The sequence below is a fragment of the Phragmites australis genome, chromosome 11 (genome assembly GCF_958298935.1).
Source record: "Phragmites australis chromosome 11, lpPhrAust1.1, whole genome shotgun sequence".
Taxonomy (NCBI): domain Eukaryota; kingdom Viridiplantae; phylum Streptophyta; class Magnoliopsida; order Poales; family Poaceae; genus Phragmites; species Phragmites australis.
The window spans coordinates 21,877,484-21,895,467 of NC_084931.1; the positions used below are offsets into that span (position 1 = coordinate 21,877,484).

At 46.9% G+C, this 17,984-nt stretch overlaps 2 protein-coding genes across 2 annotated transcripts; one reads left to right on the top strand and one right to left on the bottom strand.

The window, feature by feature from the left end:
* The first annotated feature begins 680 nt into the window (after window positions 1-680).
* Window positions 681-7,559, top strand: LOC133884359 (mannosylglycoprotein endo-beta-mannosidase). Its single transcript, XM_062323735.1, has 11 exons — window positions 681-955; window positions 1,138-1,276; window positions 2,101-2,328; window positions 2,953-3,011; window positions 3,405-3,453; window positions 3,665-3,895; window positions 4,417-4,586; window positions 4,680-4,884; window positions 5,265-5,933; window positions 6,031-6,258; window positions 6,333-7,559. The coding sequence occupies exons 1-11, from the start codon at window positions 795-797 to the stop codon at window positions 7,128-7,130; spliced, it is 2,937 nt and encodes a 978-aa protein (XP_062179719.1). The 5' UTR covers window positions 681-794; the 3' UTR covers window positions 7,131-7,559.
* Window positions 7,560-8,442: 883 nt separating this feature from the next.
* LOC133884466 (xylan glycosyltransferase MUCI21-like) lies at window positions 8,443-17,716 on the bottom strand. Its single transcript, XM_062323892.1, has 5 exons — window positions 17,063-17,716; window positions 16,818-16,943; window positions 16,145-16,735; window positions 8,883-9,561; window positions 8,443-8,793 (listed from the first exon to the last, which is right to left on the bottom strand). The coding sequence occupies exons 1-5, from the start codon at window positions 17,292-17,294 to the stop codon at window positions 8,766-8,768; spliced, it is 1,656 nt and encodes a 551-aa protein (XP_062179876.1). The 5' UTR covers window positions 17,295-17,716; the 3' UTR covers window positions 8,443-8,765.
* Between the last annotated feature and the right edge of the window lie 268 nt (window positions 17,717-17,984).

The window sequence follows — 17,984 nt, forward strand, 5'->3', positions numbered from 1 at the left end:
CAGCTTTTCAGAAAAGCAGCTTTTCAGAAAAAGCCTATAAACTCCAACTCCCCCAAACATGATCTTAGAGCCTTTTGGAACGTAAGATTATGAAAACCTATGAATAGAAAAAATTCAAAATTGAAGAGACTTACTACTCGGGATCCAACAAGAACTTGAAAGACGTAAAAGTTTTAAAAGAAGCGATTATGCAACATAAGACGACTTAGGAGTTTAAGACACTAAGGATGTTCGTATATACGAACCAAACGGTATTGTTATAAAAGTATTTCTAAAGATAAATCTATTTATATATTTTTTATGACTAATTCTGATAGTTCCAAACATTTTATGGGTAAACTAAATCGTGTAGGACGTTAAATAAATTGCTTGCAGTGCCGGCCTTCTTTCTGGAATTTCGATAGCTCCGAAACACACTCTTGGAGTGACGTGAAGAAATCACGGGGATCCTCCGCACTCTGCACTTCCCTCCGTTATCCTATCCTTTTCGAACCATCCAAATCCGACTCACTCTTCCCACGGGACGGCACACGGTGTTCCGACGCGAACACCAGGCTCGGCCGTCGCTTCCGCCCATCCCGTAACGGCGTCACCGCCTGCGCGCCGCGGCCTGACCCACCCATCTCCGCCCCGTGACGCTCAGGACCCCACCCATTTCTCCCCCGTTCCCGCAACCTTCCAGTAGAAAAACTCTGAACCGGCCCACCTCCCTTCAGAGCTCACTCCCTCGAACCTGCTCTGCTGCTCCCAACCCCCTGAATTGGAGGCCCGCGCCCTCGCGAGCCCGCACGGAGATGGCCGCGGCGGCCGTGGGGAAGCGGGTGCACGACACGGGCTGGCTCGCGGCGCGCTCCACCGAGGTCACGCTCACCGGCGTGCAGCTCACCACCACGCACCCGCCGGGCGCCGAACCCGACCCCGCCGCGCCCTGGATTCCCGCCGCCGTCCCCGGAACGTACGTGCTCGTCCTCCTCTTCCCCTCTCCTCCCCGCGAGAATTCCACCGCTGGTATCTCGGGTTCGCGAGGATCTGTGCTTCCATGGATTAATTTTTTGCAAGCTTCGTGGGTAAAATACCACGAGAGCGTGGTCCTCACTTTAGCTAACATATTGTTGGATGCTTCGGATCATCATGCAGCGTGCTGGGGACGCTGCTCAAGAATAAGCTGATCCCCGACCCCTTCTACGGGCTGAACAACCAGGCCATCGTCGACATCGCCGACTCCGGGAGGGAGTACTACACCTTCTGGTTCTTCACCACTTTCCAGTGCGCTCCGGTACGCAGAAATGCACCAGCTCAGCTCCCCGTGCATTGGACTGTTGGAGTGTTGGTTACTCGTAGCATGGCATGAATCCTACTGTCGTTCCGTGATTCTAATGAGTTGATAATTCGGCGCATTTGAGCTGTCTCTCCCCTGCTAAAAGACATGCTTTACTGAGGACAGTTCTTAATTCAGCATAGTTGTACTGTAGTGTGTTGATAGCTTAAAGCCTTAAACTGTAGTTTTGCTCTAAAAAAAACAGCTGTACTGTAGTGTTTAGTGTTGTAGTGGGGAAGGTAGTGTCTGCTGTTGAACTGACTGTGTGTTGATAGATTTCTCTTGTTGCATTGCCTTATAGATTAGAGAAGACTGGTGCATTAAGCATGTTCATTTCCCCCCGGCAGAATCATCTTCCTTAGATTAGAGAAGACTGGTGCATTAAGCATGTAGCTAGCATAGAGTACTCCATTAACTTGATATTACTGTATAAGATATGTTTCTTGGTTTACTTTGACGCAAACCAAATTCGAGCAATCTAACGCGTATGTTCAATTGATAAACTTTTCATTCACTTCTGATTGTGCATAAGCCTTTCATGAAAGTGGTATTGTAGCAGCGGTAGATATTTGCTCGCCTTTTTCCTTGTTCAAACTATCAGCTTTAATGAATGTCAAATACTGAGACTACTCTTAATTGATGTAATCATGTAACTCTTGACTTCTTGCCTTCTACAACTGATATTTTAGGACATTTCAGCACATGTACTTTTTATGGTAAAATCTTGGACTCTTGGTGCCTAAGCAACATATTAATATCTTTTTTGTTGCCTTCATCTTTAGTCAGGAAATCAGCACATGGCTTTAAACTTCCGCGGAATAAACTACTCAGCTGAAGTGTACTTAAATGGGCACAAGGAGGTTCTTCCAAAAGGAATGTTCCGAAGGCACACCATTGATATTACTGATATTCTCCATCCTGATGGTAACAATCTGCTTGCTGTCCTTGTTCATCCTCCTGATCACCCTGGTAGAATTCCTCCTCAGGGAGGTCAGGGTGGTGATCATGCGGTTCGTCTCATTTCCCTCAGGTTGATTTTGTGTACTTATCCTTTCACACATGATTTGCATTATTGTGGAGAATGGAATATCTCATCAGAAATGTAGGGTCCAAGATTTGGATTGCCTTTTGCCTCTTTTTGCATGAAGCTTTAACTAGAATTGCATTGCTTGCAGTTCAGGAGTCCTGTAATGATACATAACTAATTCCACCTTGAATTGTTATATTTGTTATTTGAGATGTTACTTTCATCAAAAGTGCTGAAAGCTAAGGTGGAACTCAAAATGGCTTGCAGCATACTCTATTTTCAGAAGTCATGTTCTATTGTTGGGTATTCTAATGAGTTTGGGACATGCTTTTCGGTTTGCTTACTAAGCTCTACAGGCTGCAATAACTAGTTAGTTGCACCTGTGGAAAGTGAATGTTCCATAATCCCATTAGCTGGTGGAAAGCTCTTCTAAGTGAATATTCCATTATGATCCTCTTGCACAACTGACTATTGCACTTTGCCATTTGAATGTATTTACGCTAATAGCAGAATTCACTTTATCACAACTACTCTTCTTTAAAAAGAAATAATGTTGGTTAAAGGAACTACTAACACATGATTACACTTTTCAATGTGGTCATTTCAGATTGGCAAAGATGTTGCTACACAATATGTTGAAGGATGGGATTGGATCTGCCCAATAAGGTAGTTGAGATTTCTGTGTGGTAATGCTACATGCATGATATATTGATATGTGGTCACCTTAGAAGTATCATCACATGGTTTGACTTTCTAAAATTATTAATAGATTCAACAAAGATCAGAACCCATATACTGAAGACTACTGTCAATATCTCATTTCTTGTGTTTTCAGTTCATATTTGACAAATAGTTCAAAATAGCTGCTAACTTTAGTTTCTCCTGCACTTATGATAACCAATCACAATAATTATTTTGTATCATCAAGTTTTTCCTTTCCTGTTTTTGACCTGGTTGTCCTTGTTAAGGGTATGGTATTATACCCGTAACAGTACTTATAGGAATTCGCAACATCAATATTTTCCAACATTTCTCTCTCTCTCTCTTTTGGCATCCTAGGGATCGAAACACGGGTATCTGGGATGAAGTATCAATTTCCATAACTGGGGTGAGTCCATGAATCCTTTTTCTCTTTTATTAGTATTTTCTCCATCTTGTTGTCCTTTGGGGGTATCACCATGGATATACAAAGAGTAGATACAAAAAGAAGAAACTAGTCCTTGATTGTTGAGAGCATTCAATCATTTAATGTACTCCTTTTTTTTACGAAGATCTTTTAAAGTAATCCATGGACTTATATTCATTACTTTTCGCTGCAGCCTGTGAATATAACAGACCCCCATCTGGTTTCAACTTTTCATGATGATATTAAGAGATCATACCTACATTGTACACTTCAGTTAGGGAACAAAAGTTCTTGGATTGCAGATTGTGCATTAAAAATACAGGTTTCCACTGAACTTGAAGGGAACATTTGCTTGGTGGAACACCTTCAAAGTTATGCAATAACTGTCCCTCCTCACTCAGATCTAGAGTACACTATTCCTCCTGTAAGTTAGTTTTCTTATATTTCAAGCTACCTATGTATGCATTACTTAGTTAATTTTCTTACTTTTATGATGACTATCATATAGTACCACAGCCAGTGGATGAATTTGTTTGTTGTGTGTTGCTTAAATCGGTTTAATTGCCCACGAGATTGTTTCCACTGCTTACCTGATCCAACAATAGAGATGATAGACACTATGGATGACAGCTATATTTTTTCTGCTTGTTGCCATCAGTGATGTACATTACAGCACTACAATTCCAGAGTGGCCCATATTGTTGTGTACTTGTGTTAATAAGGAAGACCTGGTTCATGTCCTACCTCTTAACCAGAAAACATCCAATGTTGCTTAAACCATGGTTGCACAATTCTCATCTGTAGGAAGGCAAAAGAACCTAGGTGTAAGCATACTTTTGCCTTAATATTCTTCAGTTATTATTTTTTATAGCAGGAGGCCCTTTAAAAGGCTCAAATATGCAAATTGGTTGACTTTGTTATATATAAAAATATGAACATTTGTAGTTATTCTTCTATAAGCCAAAACTGTGGTGGCCAAATGGCATGGGAAAGCAGTCCCTATACAACATTGAGATTAGTGTGGATGTCAAAGGATTTGGCGAGTCCGATTCCTGGAGCCATTATTTTGGATTCCGCAAAATCGAGAGTACAATTGATGATTCTACTGGTGGGAGGTACCTAGTTTTTTATGGAATGCCTCAAAAAATGTGTCTAGAGAATATTTGAGCTCTTGAAAACTTGTAGCTACAAATGCAACTCATCTGCAGGATATTCAAGGTAAACGGTGAACCTATTTTTATCCGAGGAGGGAACTGGATATTGTCTGATGGCCTTCTTCGATTAACAAAGAAGCGATATATGACCGACATCAAGTTCCACGCCGATATGAACTTCAATATGCTTCGCTGTTGGGGTGGTGGATTAGCAGAGAGGCCTGATTTTTATCACTTTTGTGATTTGTATGGTCTGATGGTAAGATTAAGTTTACCTCCCTGTCAGTTGGTTGTCATATTTTCTTCTTCAAATTATGAATATTAGGTAGAGATGAAGAATGCAATTTTTCCCTTTGAAATAATGTCAACCATCTTTACTTCTTTCGGATTCTGTAAAATATGGGTTACCAGCTGGTTACTGGGTTTCCCTTCCTTTTACAGGATTAGGAAAACCTGTTAGTGTATAGCATTAATCATTAGGTACTCTTAAATTTACTGCTATGTCCACATTGTCTAGTTGAATTCTTGTTCTTTATTTAACAAGAAGACATTGTTTGGCAATATTTTTTACTCACTGATTCACCCTGGTCTGCCACCGTGCCTGCATGATTGCTTACAGGATGGAACCATTTTTTACAGGTTTGGCAGGAATTCTGGATAACTGGAGATGTTGATGGCCGAGGAATTCCCATATCAAACCCTAATGGCCCTTTGGACCATGATCTCTTCCTTCTATGTGCTAGAGATACTGTCAAATTACTCAGGAATCATGCTAGTCTAGCTTTATGGGTTGGTGGTAATGAGCAAGTCCCACCAGTTGACATCAACAAAGCACTGAAGAATGATTTGAAGCTACATCCTATGTTTTTAAGTTTCCAGACATCAAAAAATGAAGAGAAATATTTATTTCAAGAATCAACTGACCCAAGTAAATACCTTGATGGTACTCGGGTGTATGTCCAAGGATCAATGTGGGATGGTTTTGCCAATGGGAAAGGTGACTTCACTGATGGTCCATATGAGATTCAATATCCGGAGAGCTTTTTCAAGGACAGTTTCTACAAATATGGGTTTAACCCTGAAGTTGGGTCTGTGGGGGTTCCAGTTGCTGCAACAATTAGGGCCACAATGCCTCTAGAAGGATGGAGCATTCCAATTTTCAAGAAAAGAATCGATGGGTACATCAAAGAAGTACCAAATCCAATATGGGATTACCACAAGTATATTCCCTACTCAAAACCAGGTAAGGTCCATGATCAGATTGAACTATACGGACACCCAAAAGACCTTGACGATTTCTGTGAAAAGGTAATTTAGTACTATAATCATTTTCATCTGTAGGAGCTTTATGCTTCGGCTTCTGAAGCCTTGTACTTTTGTCTCTAATGGCATCTTTAACTTCCAGGCACAATTGGTCAATTATGTTCAGTACAGAGCACTTCTGGAAGGATGGACTTCCTTCATGTGGAAAAAGTTTACAGGTGTTTTAATTTGGAAGACTCAAAATCCATGGACTGGACTGAGAGGGCAGTTCTATGATCATCTCCAAGACCAAACTGCTGGGTTTTATGGTTGCCGTTGTGCTGCTGAACCTATTCACGTCCAACTGAATTTGGCCAGTTATTTCATAGAGGTACTTTCTCTGACTCAACATTTTCTCCTAACCAAACTGCCTAGAAATTAATACATGGAAAATGGCTTTGTTAGGTGGTAAACACTACAGCTGATGAGCTCACAGACGTGGCTGTGGAAATTTCAGTATGGGATTTGGATGGTGGATCCCCGTATTACAAAGTTACCGAGAAAATAGTGGTACCACCAAAGAAAGTGAAGCAAATCATTGAAATGAAATATCCTCAGATGAAGAATGCCAAACCTGTGTATTTTCTGCTACTCAAACTCTTCAGGCTGTCAGACAATGGAATACTCTCCAGAAATTTCTACTGGCTACATCTTCCTGGGCGAGACTACAAGTTATTGGAGCAGTATCAGCAGAAAAAGATTCCACTAAAAATTTATTCCGAGGTTTCCATCTCAGGCACGAGACACAAGGTACGAATGACTGTAGAGAACAAGTCAAAGAAATCAATAACAGAAAGCACAAGCCCCTTGTCATCGATGGATCTAGGTGATTGTGATAGTTCCTACAGTAATGTCAGCGAAGCTACTCGGGAGGGACAGGAAAATGGTCTGTGGAGTAAAATATGCGGTGGCCTTGGCATCACAAGGTCAGGCGACAACCTGAGAACAGTTGAGGTGAATGGGACCGATTCAGGTGTCGCCTTTTTCCTCCATTTTTCGGTGCACACCTCTGAATCATCCACCACTCACGAGATATACAGAGACACGAGAATCCTTCCAGTCCACTATTCAGACAACTTCTTTTCGCTCACACCAGGGGAGAAGACGTCCATTGACATCTTGTTTGAGGCTCCTCAGGGCTCCAGTCCCAGGGTCGTTCTCGAAGGCTGGAACCATCATCTGAACCATGCCATGCTGATCTAACACGCGCTTCTGTTGAGATGCGATCATGAGCAAGATCCGTGTAAAATAAGAACTTACCCAATAAAGTGCAGAGATCAGATCTTGCTTGTGAACTATTGCGGTAAGACGGGACAATTTAAGGTTCATGTGTGTTGATGCGGGTGGTGTTGAACGATTCTTGGGGCATTATCGTTGCGAGTATGTCGGCCCATGGGGCAAAACCAATGAACGGAGCGGCTCAGCTAGTGTTTGGACCAGAGGGCTTCAAGGACTACATCGTTGCCTCTGTACTTTTCCATTAATGCCTGGAGTCGTGTGATTAGTCGTCCTTGTAAGTTTTTTTTTTTTTTTTTTTTTTGCGAATGAGTCATCCTTGTAAGATCGCAGTACGAGTAAAGTGATTGAGATTTATAGATCGACGCAAGTCAAAATAAGGAGATGCTTCCTGGATGCTTCGTATAAACGTGTAACTTTGTTCGGGGGATTGAATGTAGCTTGGGGATAGTTCGTACTAGCTCGGTCTTAAAACCGACAGTCGTTAGATCTACTACCGACAACAGGCTTGGCCATTCGCTAAAGAAAAAAAGAGTGAGCTTTGACCAATAGTTGGTAAGGCTTGAGTTATAGCAGTCCCGAACACCAATGGTTGGAGTCGCAATAACTCAATTCTCCATGGTTAGTAGCCTTGGTACATTTTCATCTGCTGGAGTTGCATGGGATTTTTTTTGTGCGATGAGCATTGGCTTGATTTCAACATTAAGCATAACAAATCATAATGGAACCAATTGTGCAGAACCGTGAACCTTGGATAAGCTGAACCTGGACCAAATTCTTGAGCACTCACCCATCCATCACCGACACCGCCAACGTACGGACTACCACCGGCATCCAGGACGGGGGGCCAACGGTCGTATAGCTGTCAGACCCCAGTTCACAGCTCCCACCTGTGTCTTTCACCGGCGTGGAACACCGAGGCGCGAGCATCACGCCCTGCCTGCGCCTTGCCTTGGTTTCCTTCCGAGTTCCGACAGCATGGCTGCCGCGTGTTTGCAGCTGCGCAGAAGAGCGGCGAGGTGGGAGCGGACGTGGTCACGTGAATGGCGATGGCAAGGGCCCAAGCGCCACGTGCTGCTGCCGCCTCCGTATTCACGATGGTGAAAAGCGCGAATGGACAAAACTATCTTCTCCCTGCGAATGGACAAAGCTGCTATGACCCTGCGTTTCCTTTTCCTCTTTCGCATCAAAAGAGAAGCACAAGAGCTTCACTGTCATTTTCGTGCTGGCATTTGCTTTTCCACTCCACATGCTAAGAATAAAATGGCATGCACTAAAATGACCTGTGAAGAGAGACTGGATTTCTATTGCTCTTTGTTACGGAATGTTGTTTCTTACATCATCAGGACACCCAAAGAATGAGAAAGAAAGGAACAAAGAAAATGAAAAAGAGGGGAGGAGAAAAGGAAAAAAAAAAAGGGAGAAAAGCTGCTATGACCTACTGTAAACAAGAAGCTGTTTCAGGAGAGCTGGCCCCAACCATAAATTATTCTTCCTCCTCTCACCTAATAACAACACGAACCGAACGAATGCATTGTGCACGGAGGCGACCCCTACCAATCTCAACGAACCCAATCGTATTTACAGGATCTCATCTCCTTTTTATCCCTCTTTTATACCCCTCCTCTTCCTCCCAACCAAAAGAAAGAAGAAAGAAAGAAATCAATAACCTGTGACTAAGTAATTAACACCTAATGAAACTTGATTAGCATCTTCTACCTCAGTGCCGCGCTCGTGCCCTTGGCGCACGCCGTACTGTTCTTGAGGTGCTGCCGTGCCGTCCGGAGTAGCTCGCCGAACCTCTTGATGTTGACGGTGACGTTCTGTCGGTCCATGTACACCTTCTTCATTTCCCACCAGCCGCGGCTGCTGATCACGGAGGGGTCCTGCACCACGGTGCTATTGAGGCCGTACTCCGCGGCGAGCGAGCTCTCCTCGGGCGCCACCTTGTACTCGAGGTACTCTAGCCCGAGCTGCTGGGCCGGCTTGCCGTAGAAGGCATCGGCGGCCCAGTCGAGTCCGACGGGCACGATTTGGAGGAGCACCGACCCCGAGCGCATGAAGAGAAAGTGGGTGACCGCGGCACCGTGCACGGCGACCATGGCGTCGGCCGAGGCCAGCGCGGTGTGGATGGCGGGGAGAGGGGTCTGCCGCCGCAGGTTCATGACGTGCGGCGCGAAACCGGCGCGGCGGCAAGCGGTCACGACGTGGGGCAGGTTGAGCAGCACGCGGTTCTGCTTGCGGATGAAGATGAGCAGCTTCGGCTTGGCCGAGCGTGGGCACGGCCGGGACGGCGGCGCGAGAGGGAGCGGCACCGGCGCATGCGATGTCGAAGACGATGACGGCATCCGACTGTAGCCCTGGTGAAGGAGCGCCTGGAAATCCTTGATGCCCTTGCCTGCATATCGTCAGCATTTGCGTTGGTACAACAGCACAACAATCTAATGCAAATATATATATATATATATATATATATATATATAACCTCAAGTGACATATTCGATTAGTGACATTGGTCGCGCACTTTCTCAATCCACACGGTCTAATCCGTGCTTGCATAGTTTCCAAGAATCAAGTACCGAGTATGATTGCAACAATTGCACATCAACATCGGTGGAAACGGCATGACGCCGACGCATGCATCCTTCCCAACTTGTTGCCACTCACTTCCCACGAGCAAGTGACGACGCAATCTAACACAAGCAAGCACGGCTAGGGATCACAATAGGTCGGATCGGGTCAGCGGAGCAAAACAACGTCGGACTTAAAACCCGACAGTTTTAACCCGATCTGAGTCCGAAATAAGAAACTGGTGAAATTTGGAACCTTCTGCTATATCCATCGGATGCCCATCGGGTTAGAGCAGGGCACAAAGCCATGGCGGCTCTGGCCGTGCTCGCCGGCGACGAGCTGAGTCATAGCTCGGCCAAAGGAGGGCAGCAGCGTGTCAAGCACGTGAAGGCAAACTCACATAGGGGCATTCGGCTGACAGGCCCTACCGAAGTGCGGTCGACAGCAGTGAGGAGGCACAACGGAGCGAGGTCGCATGGCGGAGGGCCGATCGTCATCGAGCTCGAGCCAAACAGCTACCGGAATTAGGCTAACAAGTGAGTTGGGTTAGGATTTCAGAGGACCTATGCGCAGGTATAGGTGAAATGAAAAACTCGAATCTAACCTAGCCCATTTTAGATACCCGATCCGATAAACTCACGAGTACAAATTTAGATTCGAATCTAGACCCGTCAAGTATAAAACCTATGGATACCAAACCTACGGAGCCAATTACCGTTGTAAGCACAGGCGACAACCGTTTTCGGGAAAGTTGTGTTCCGTGACACACACAACAACCGCCCCTTTGGCCTCTGCAGATGTCATGTTTAGTTCCTGCTTCGAGTTCGCGACATCAATAGTCCAACTGGTTGCTCCAGCATAATGCAATGGCATGCGCGTGCCTAGTTACATCGCGTTCATTCATAGCACTCACCTATCGTATCGTTTCACTAGTCATCACTACTACTAGTAGGAGTACTACCCAGCAGGAGTACAGCCATCAGAGATCTAGGCCGTAGTCGACAGGCAGGCATTAAATCTGTCTGGATCTGCAGCCGATCGGGCCGGAAACCATCACGTCCCTCGTCAGTCTGGACACTACGGGTGCGTTTGTTCAATGGACGAGTTTTTTTTTAAGTAAGAAAAACATGTCGAATAAAATTATATTTATTAAAAAGAAATATATTTAATTGATTATATATATTTAGATATATTAAGTTGAGTTTCTATTTATTTGATTGAATTTAAGATCATATAAGTAGATACAAAAGTTAAAATTATAATTAGTTATTCACATAAAAATGATTTTTATGATAGACAAATGAATCTGTCTACATGAGCAGATACAAAATATGCATCCAACAGGCTAAGCTATAGCTGGGCTAGACTTAGAACCGTATATTTGTATCCGTCAGATAAAACTATAATAATAAATACAGATAACCAAACGAGCTTTTTTTTTAAGATTCATTGCATCCGTTGAGCTATGAAGAGATGCGGAAACCAATCACACCTTAAACTCACCCAAGCAAACTCCATCAATCCCCACATCCAGCAGGCGCATGCTCCATTCGGGCGTCGTTCGTGCGAGTTGCACCCAATTGACCCGCTTTATTGAACGAGGACAACACGCGCGCATCCACTTGGACAGAACAGCTAGCTCCGCGTCGCCGATCCGTAACCTACGCGAGGAACGGGCGCCCCAGCTAAGCTTGGTGCACGCGCTCCAGAAACGGGGTGTGCACACGGGGTCCCTGGATTGCTGGGGTCCAACAACCTTAGGACTTCGCGGTCCGCACAATGCATACCACCAACCCTGAACCAGGATTTAATGGACTGGATTCGATCGTGATTGGTTTGGTGGTCTTAAAGTCCCAAATGGGGCCGATTCTTTGATGAGAAGCTTCAGGTGTCACCAAGGTTAATTATGGGATTCATCTGATGCCTCAAAGTGTATACGTTTAGGCGTTTCCTCAGTAAACACACACGCATCTATGTACTTGACACTAACATCAAATCAAGGAGATCAAATCTAGGACTTGAACTCGTGTAGGATGTACACCCGCACTCCAAACCATCTGGCCATAGGCCAACCTAGATGACATGCAATCAGTCATCTTCAAACTTAAAAAACATTAATCAAAATTTAACTTCGAAGACTAAGTAAAAAAAATATACCTACTATTTTTAAACGGAGAGTAGTAGTAGAAAACGCAAACAACAATGTCAACCATTATTGATGTTCTACGATCCATGTTTGCAGCCACGATTGCCCTTAGTCAACACTAGTTTTTTTTTCCCGAGGCTATTACAGTGAGCAGACTAAGTCAATCAAATATTGTTTACCCTATATGCTAATTTCTTTTTCAGAAATGCACTGTGCGCGCAAATACAAGTACCATCAATGCCCTGCAAATTCGCCAGCTGATACTTCATATCAACGTGGAACAGAACTGAAGTACTAGCTTTTCTTTTCTTTTCTTTTAAAAAGAAAACAAAAGAACTACCAGTCGGTTTTTTATTTATATTTGTACTTCAGTGTTTTTAATACATTTTCTAAGTAATAATCCTGATCGATTATGCGCGGAGTGGTGGATTAATTAGTAGGGTCCTTACAAAAGATAAACCCTAGTAAGATCTAAATAGAAAAGATTAGAGATAAACCTTGCAAAATTTAACCTCATATTTCCTTTTTTCTTTTTACTAGCACCTGTTAGCTCAGTATCCACCGAATTGTGCCGACGGAAGCCCATCGACACAATGGGCACCACTGCAGTTTGCTTTGAAACCATTCACTCTACCAGCTCCACCTCTCTCCTCTCCTCCTTTTTCCCCTTTTAACGAGAGTACTTTATCCTTTTGAGAGCATTTTTAGGTAGTCTGGTGTCCTTTCTGCCGCAATCACGAGGTCCCGGCCTCTGTCATTGCCAAAGAGCTCTGAGCATTAGGTCAATCTGGAACCTTTGCATTGGGCCCAGAGTTACTAGTTAGATTCATCTTTTTTTTTCCAAGCCTCGGGCCGGGTAACATGCATTAACTTTGCGATCAATTCAACTAAACCATCTGTGTTTAATTTAGCTGCATGATATAAAGTATGCACGGTGTTTTGTGTTACTTCTACATTTTATTCCTTTAGAGTGCATGCCTAAGTTAAAACACTTCACTCTGTTAAATCTGATTAAGCAAGTGCATTCATGACAAACACTAAGCTTTCACTCCGAAACAGAGAGTAAAGTACTATAACTAAAACCCAGCAGAAGTAACGACCGATACCTTATGCAATTTCTCTTCCGTGTGCCGTTACTTCACATCACCAAAAAACCCATGTTTCGTGCCGCTTCTGGACGAGGCTTTCTGCTAGCACGAGTACTGAGTACTACTGTACGTGACAAGTACCAGTGACCGTTACGTCACGACTACAGCATATAGCGCAATGCTACGCTAGACAGCAAGGCGTAACGGAATGCATGCATGGTATCTCCGTGCCTTGGGCCCACAAGGGCACGTATGTCTGGACCCATTGCTCAGAGGGTTCAACAAAAGGTCGAGGCATTTTCAGGTCACCCGCAAGGCAATGGACATCACCACACGCTTCACTATCCTTGGTGAAAGGTGACCCAGGAAGATGGCACACAAAGTCGTTGGTGGTGTTCTTGTTAACAAACCCCTCTCCCTCACACACACACTAATGCTGTATCTTAAGTCACATGGTCCAAGAAATTTTGGTCACCCTCCTGGCCTCCCATGCTCGAACACATCACACTATCACAGGCGTGTCAAAACTAAAGATCTCTTGATGCTCCGCGCTTGATAGTAATGTCGCACCTACCGATGTCCATCCGGAGCGTGTATGCTCTCTGCTCTCAGCTGGCACAAGCAACAAACTAAAAGTCTAAATCGACTCGAGCCTTAGCGCTTTGGTAAGATCACTCGGCTACCCAGGCCAGCTCCTAAGTCCTTACATAGTTACATGTCCTAATCAAACCCAGTGCATATGTATTCTCTTATTGTATCAGCTTGATGTAACAATAAAAATTGATAAAACTTTTTAAAAAAAATATGAAAGGCTTGAACTTTATTCCTGAGGATCCGGCATTTCGATATATATATCGTACAGATTCTTCCACAGCAATACCAGGCACGGACAAAGCTTGATGTCCTGCTACATGGTGTCCCCTCTAATGGTTTAGATACTCGAATCCATCAATTCAGACTCCCAATGACGCATGGGAATAGTTGATCAGGACTAGAACCACTGCATTTAGGACGAAAAGACAGTGCCTTCCTGCTAATTATTTCTGCAATGTACTAAGAAACTAATGTTTCGAATTCATTGCTTAGTACGTACTATGTTCTAATCACAACCAGCAACCCAGAACGGGATGGAAAACAAGAGGACGTTGGCCTTGCTGTACAGGACCCTCATGCCTCACCTCATGACAAAGGACAGGCATAAATATACTGGGTCCTAAAACTGGACAGCTACCTAAAGAGGGCAAGCATGTGGCCGTAACAACTAAAAAAAATCGACACCAATGCGAGTCACGAATGCATGCCCTGCCCATAGCCCATGTTGATATTATTTTCAGAGCACAAGCACCCAGCGCCAGTAGTTATTTTCTGCAATTTGGAAGTACGGCTGCCCCGGACATGTAGCGCAGCGAGATGATTCCTTTGCAGAGACAGGCCCTCGCCCCCTACACGTCCGGTCGATCGATTTCGAAAGAATTCTAACGCGCATGCAGCATCTCCGCCTCTCCTCCAGTTTGCTGCCAGGCTATTATACTAACCGCACTCAGCGTCCTGCTAGTGTAACGTGCTGTAATGGCGTAACTTACCATGTCAGAACACTAGTAGTTTACTACTCCTACAGCATCTCCAAGATCTGACCCGTAGCAACAACGGAGTTGTCTTGTACTAGTAGTACGTACTACAGGGTTTTAATGGGCCATAAATGAGTGTGAACAGCATATAAAAACTCAGGTCGGCCAGAGTAATTGGACTGTGCAACCGACTGGGTTGCGAGCTGAACGTAGAGGCAGTTACGTTTCCGTGGAGCCCCCTGGTATCCCATTATTAATCGACGTGCAAATCTGACCTAAGCTTCGTGGATCCGCTACTTATCCCTGCGCTTTCATCGAATCAGTGCGGCCACTTTCAAAAACCAAACTCTCCTGCTCTCCCATAAAATCTATCACTACATCCCAATTAAATTAGCCCACTAGAAGAACTTGAGAAGGAACTTGTTAATGCCCAATCCAAGTGGTGGCGCGCGATGCACAGGCGTTTTTCTCCCCCTTATCGGCATCTAGGGGCGGATCCGTAGTCCACGCACGAGAACGGCAGTGCACAAGCACGCACGCTCGAAGTGGTGGTGGAATGCAAACACCGGTCTGTTCGCTAATCCCACGAGGCATCGGCGTTGGCGTCGGCGTCGGCGTCGGCATTGGAATGGACCCTCCCTCATCATTTGCGAGGAGCAAACCCGCTTTTTCGCTAACGCTTTTGCAAAAGCCGCCTTTTGATTTGTCCATGTAATGATCTCCGCCATTACTATCTCGCGCTCATGATCCGTCGCCCGTAAGATTCCCGCGCGCCCCCCATCGTGCTTCATCGTCTTCCCTCCCTGCCCTCCGTATCCTTTTCCTCTCCAGACCAAAGCCTTTCGCCGTGCCGCAAATGCGCCAGTCCTTAGGCAAGAGCCCATGCCGTTTCGACAGCGAGAGTGCGCGCCTAACGCGCGTGGGGCAGAAACGTGCGCCGTGCCCGGCACATAGCGGCGAGACGAGCCGACCCTGCGGCATGTCGCGCCGACGAGACAGGCGATTCGCCGGTCGCCATCGCTTGCGAAAATGCGAAGGAATCGGCAAGCAAAAAAGAGAAGAGGGTAAGAATGTAAGATGACGGATCATGGAAGCGGCGGCTGTTGGAGTGCGGCAAGGACAGAAGCGTCGGATGCGTCAGCAGCAATCTACCGCCCCTCTAAACACCTAAACGAACTAGTACCACCGCTCTAACCACTACTCCACTGCAGAGCGAGCCTAGAGGAGAGGCAAAAAATGATTAGGGCATGGCGCTAATTGGGAGGGAGGGGAGTAGTGGCTAAGTACGACGCCTCGAGCTGTAGGGGCAAACGATTTCTCCTCTCCGACCGGCGGTAGCTCGCACGGATCTCGACCGGCGGTAGCTCGCACGGATTTTCACACGCCTTTTTCCGCTCCCCTTAACCAGCACGCTAATTAAGCGGCCGACCCCGAAATCCTAACGAAATTTTAACTGCGCAATTGAGAGACATTCCTAACTAACAAATTGACAGACAACGCGGAGAATGCAATGCAATCAACATCTGATGTGAAATGGGCAGATAGATAGCACGGGGAATTTACGACGAATCGAGCGGGGGGGGGGGGGTGGGGGAGATTGGGGCGTACCATTGGGCATGAGCTTGGGGTCGACGACGAGCTCGCCGTGGATGCGGAGGCCGACGATCATCTCGTCGAAGCAGTGGACGCGGCGGTCGTAGCGGAAGTCCACCACCTTGTGGTTGGTGAGCCGCTCCAGGACGGCGCCGTAGCGGCCCAGCCACCAGTAGTGGTACTCGAGGACCACGAACACCACCTCGCCGGCGAATCGCTGCGCCGTGATGAACAGCGGGATAAGCCCGTCGCTGAACTCGTGGTACACGTTGCCCGTGTACCCGCCCGTCGAGAACACCACCGCCGGGACGCCGCGCGGGTGCCGCACGTCGCACCGGCGCCGCAGGCTGCCGCCGCCCGCACTCGCGTTGTAGGCGCCGGGCACGGGCAGGATGGTCACCTCGTCGATGGTGCTCATGATGCTGTCCTCGAACTTGCGCGTGTACGGCCGCACCTTCTCAGGGGCGCTCCCGCGGGGCGCGCCGTACAGGAGCACCGACGAGGTAGACGGGTCCGTGCGCACGTCGCCGCGGAGGTAGCACACGTCGCTGCGGTAGTGGCTCCGGTCGCAGCACAGCACGCCCTCCTCGCCCTGCCCCGCCTCACCTGCGCACCAATTCGATTCGATTGTAGCATAAGCGAACGAGCATGTCGAACAGGATAGCTAGCTGATCTCCAAGCAACTTACCGTTGATGAACGCCGAGCAGGGCAGGGAGGCGACGGAGCGCGTCTCCTCGCGGGCCTTGAGGCTGTTCTGGTTCGACGGCAGGTGGGTCTTGAGCGCCTCCAAGTCCTCCCGCCTCTCCACGCGCTCTGCGGAGGCACGAATCGCCGTTTCAGCACAAAGGGTGAGAACAATACAACAAGCTAGAAATACAGCAATCCATGGCGGTGAGAGCAAGAAGGATTTGGAATCGAGCTGGCCGTGGTACCTGAATCGGCGGTGGTGACGACGAGCGAGGAGCTGGGGATGTGGAGCACGGTGAAGACGCTGTACACGGTGAGCACGAGCAGCGGCACGAGGCGGCACACGTACCGGCTCCTCCAGCCGCCGCCCGGCTTCTTGTGCGGCGGCGACGGCGGCGGGGACCTCCGGATCCACGACGAGCAGCAGGAGGGGGTGGAGGGCTTACTGGGCTTGTGATGCTGCTGCGGCAGCTGCATCGTCCTCTATCTCTCGCTCTCTCGGCTCCCTGATCCTCCTCCCTTCCTCTCACCGCCGCATGCTACGCTCCTCCCCCTCCCGCGCCGCCGCTCTCCTTGCTTGCTTGTTGCCACGCGCGCGAGCTCGGCTCAGCACTTGACCTCACACGCCGCGGACCGAATTGGGCGCGCGCGGGATATATACAGCACGGGGGACTTCGCGTAGGTGGGGGGGAACGGTGGAGAGGAGGCGATCGTGTTCATGGGGTGGAGTCGGGAAGGGAGGAGAAGAAGCGGAGGGGAGGTGGACGGTGGAGGAAATGAAGAAGAAAGAATACAGAACGACCGGGGACACAGGGTATTTTGATGACGCTAATTATGTGCGACCGCGGGTGCTAATCGGAGTTCCAATTCCCCTTCCTCGCCTCGGTTCCTCCTAGCTGTCTGCAGCTAATTTGTACTCCAACAGGTCAAAATCATCCGGTGTGTTTTACACCTGCTCAAACATCGCGCCGACAAGGGCTTAGGCACGACCCTAAAACACGACGGCCGAGCCTGGTCTTGCCTGGTAGTGCTTAGCCTGAGGCCCAACACAAACCCAAAAATTACCACTTAGTTACTGTAAAAATAATAAAGTAAATTTCATAAAACACCAGGTTTAAAAACCATATGTGACACTGAACACCAGTTCTTATTAGTTTTTTCACATAG

What these genes read in the sequence shown, in the direction of transcription:
- LOC133884359 (XM_062323735.1), top strand. Translation starts at nt 795, where the DNA reads ATGGCCGCGGCGGCCGTGGGGAAGCGGGTGCACGACACGGGCTGGCTC. An exon ending in GATTGGATCTGCCCAATAAG is followed by an intron (nt 3,012 to 3,404) that starts GTAGTTGAGATT and finishes TTGGCATCCTAG; the next exon opens with GGATCGAAACACGGGTATCT. An exon ending in TAGAGTACACTATTCCTCCT is followed by an intron (nt 3,896 to 4,416) that starts GTAAGTTAGTTT and finishes GAACATTTGTAG; the next exon opens with TTATTCTTCTATAAGCCAAA.
- LOC133884466 (XM_062323892.1), bottom strand. Translation starts at nt 17,294, where the DNA reads ATGCAGCTGCCGCAGCAGCATCACAAGCCCAGTAAGCCCTCCACCCCC. An exon ending in CGTCACCACCGCCGATTCAG is followed by an intron (nt 16,944 to 17,062) that starts GTACCACGGCCA and finishes GTGCCTCCGCAG; the next exon opens with AGCGCGTGGAGAGGCGGGAG. An exon ending in CCCCAAGCTCATGCCCAATG is followed by an intron (nt 9,562 to 16,144) that starts GTACGCCCCAAT and finishes GACGATATGCAG; the next exon opens with GCAAGGGCATCAAGGATTTC.